Below are 1,548 nucleotides of genomic sequence, written 5' to 3'. Positions count from 1 at the left end.
GTGCTCCCCATGGCCCCCACAGCGGCCCCCCAGGCTGGTGCTGGTCTGCACTGGGAGTCCCTGGGGTGCTCCACGGGCCGAGCATCCCAGTGTCCATCCATGAATGCACTGGGGAGGGTGCAAGCTGGGGGGTGTGTGTGTATGCAAACCAGTGGGGTGCATGAGGGGTGCACCATGGTATGTGTGAAAGCTGGGGGGCGTGCAGGGTGGGCTGGGGGCGTGAATTAGACCAGTGCCCACCTCAAGGGATGCCCTGGCTGCACATGCTGCATCCTCCTCCTCTGCTTCCCCTTGTCCCGCTCCTGAGCCAGGGAATGGCACACCCTGGGAAATACCCGTGTCTGGGTCCTTTGAATGTGATACCTCAACAGGCACCGATGCCAGTGATGGGGTGACCTGAGATGCCCCTGCTCTCCTGTGTCCTGCCTGGCTGCCTGGCACTTGCTTGCTTTAACATCCCTGCCACAGACACCGTGGCCCTTCCTGCCATTACAGGGCCATGGGCAGCCCCTTGGCTCGCTGGGGTGGAGGTGATGGTGGACTGGGCATGGTGGGTAAGGTCTGAGCCCTGCTGCTTGTTCCTAGATGCCAGCGTGCCCAACGTGCAGGTGACAAGGCTGACGCTGATGTGCGAGCAGGCGCCGGGGCCCATCACCATGGACCTGACAGGTACGCCCTGGGGACACCTGGGGGAGGAGGAGGAGGAGGAGGAGGAGGAAGGGGTACCAGGCTGATGGACCCTCTGCCTGTGCAGGAGATCTGGAGGAGCTGAGAGGTCGGGCCTTTGTGCTGAAGGAAGGGGTGGACTACAGGGTGAAGGTGTCCTTCAAGGTGAGGCGTGTGTGGTACCCTGTGCCCACTGACTGGGCATGTCTCTGCTGCCCTCACACCACGGGGGTCCCTGCCCCAAGGGGTCCTTGTTACCCTGGGTCCCTGCCTTTGCATCCTGGATTCCCTGCCCCAAGTGGTCCCTGATCCCCATGGGTCCCTTTTCCCACAGGTCCCTGCCCCACAGGGTCCCTCTTGCCACCCATGGTCCTTGCCTGCCCCAGGGTCCCTGCCTTGGGACATTTTCTTCCCACCCTTTACCTCTGGGGTCTGTGCCCCTCTGGGGGTCTCTACCCACCCTGAGTTCCCCAGGCTCCTGGGTCTCTGCCACCCTGGGGGTCCTTGCTGTCCCCAACGTGACTGCCACCCTACGTGCCTGCCCCTCTTGATGGTTCCTGCCACCCCAGAATCCTTGCTTCTCCCAGAGATCCCAGCAATGCTGCCTATCCCAGGGTTTCCAGGAGGTCCCTGCCCCTCCTGAGGGGGGATCCCTACTGTCTCTGAGTCCCTGCTCCTCTGGAGTTACCTGCCACCCTGGAGTCCCTGCCGCCTTTGGTGATGCTGAATTCTGACAAGGGGCTGGATCCTGGAAGAGGTGGATGTCAGGATGGGTACCCAAGGCCAGGGGTTCCCATGCCATGGCGACAGTCCCAATGTCCCCCCTGCCTTCTGCCCGCAGGTGAACAGGGAGATCGTCTGCGGGCTGCGGTGCCTGCACCT

The 1,548-nt window shown here is 62.9% G+C and overlaps 1 protein-coding gene across 1 annotated transcript in view; it reads left to right on the top strand.

Annotated features, from left to right (window-relative positions):
- The window catches only part of ARHGDIG (Rho GDP dissociation inhibitor gamma), a gene marked incomplete at its 3' end in the record, with an annotated part of 2,824 nt that extends 1,278 nt beyond the window's left edge, over positions 1-1,546 (top strand). Inside the window, exons 2-4 of the mRNA XM_008639095.2 lie at positions 586-669; positions 755-831; positions 1,508-1,546. Of these exons, the coding sequence (XP_008637317.2) occupies positions 586-669; positions 755-831; positions 1,508-1,546 (200 nt within the window). The remainder of the gene's footprint in view (positions 1-585; positions 670-754; positions 832-1,507) is intronic.
- Between the last annotated feature and the right edge of the window lie 2 nt (positions 1,547-1,548).

Source organism: Corvus brachyrhynchos, unplaced genomic scaffold (assembly GCF_000691975.1).
Source record: "Corvus brachyrhynchos isolate BGI_N302 unplaced genomic scaffold, ASM69197v1 scaffold58, whole genome shotgun sequence".
NCBI lineage: Eukaryota > Metazoa > Chordata > Aves > Passeriformes > Corvidae > Corvus > Corvus brachyrhynchos.
Note: the sequence above shows the minus strand (reverse complement) of the source record. Positions and strands in the feature narration are given on the sequence as shown.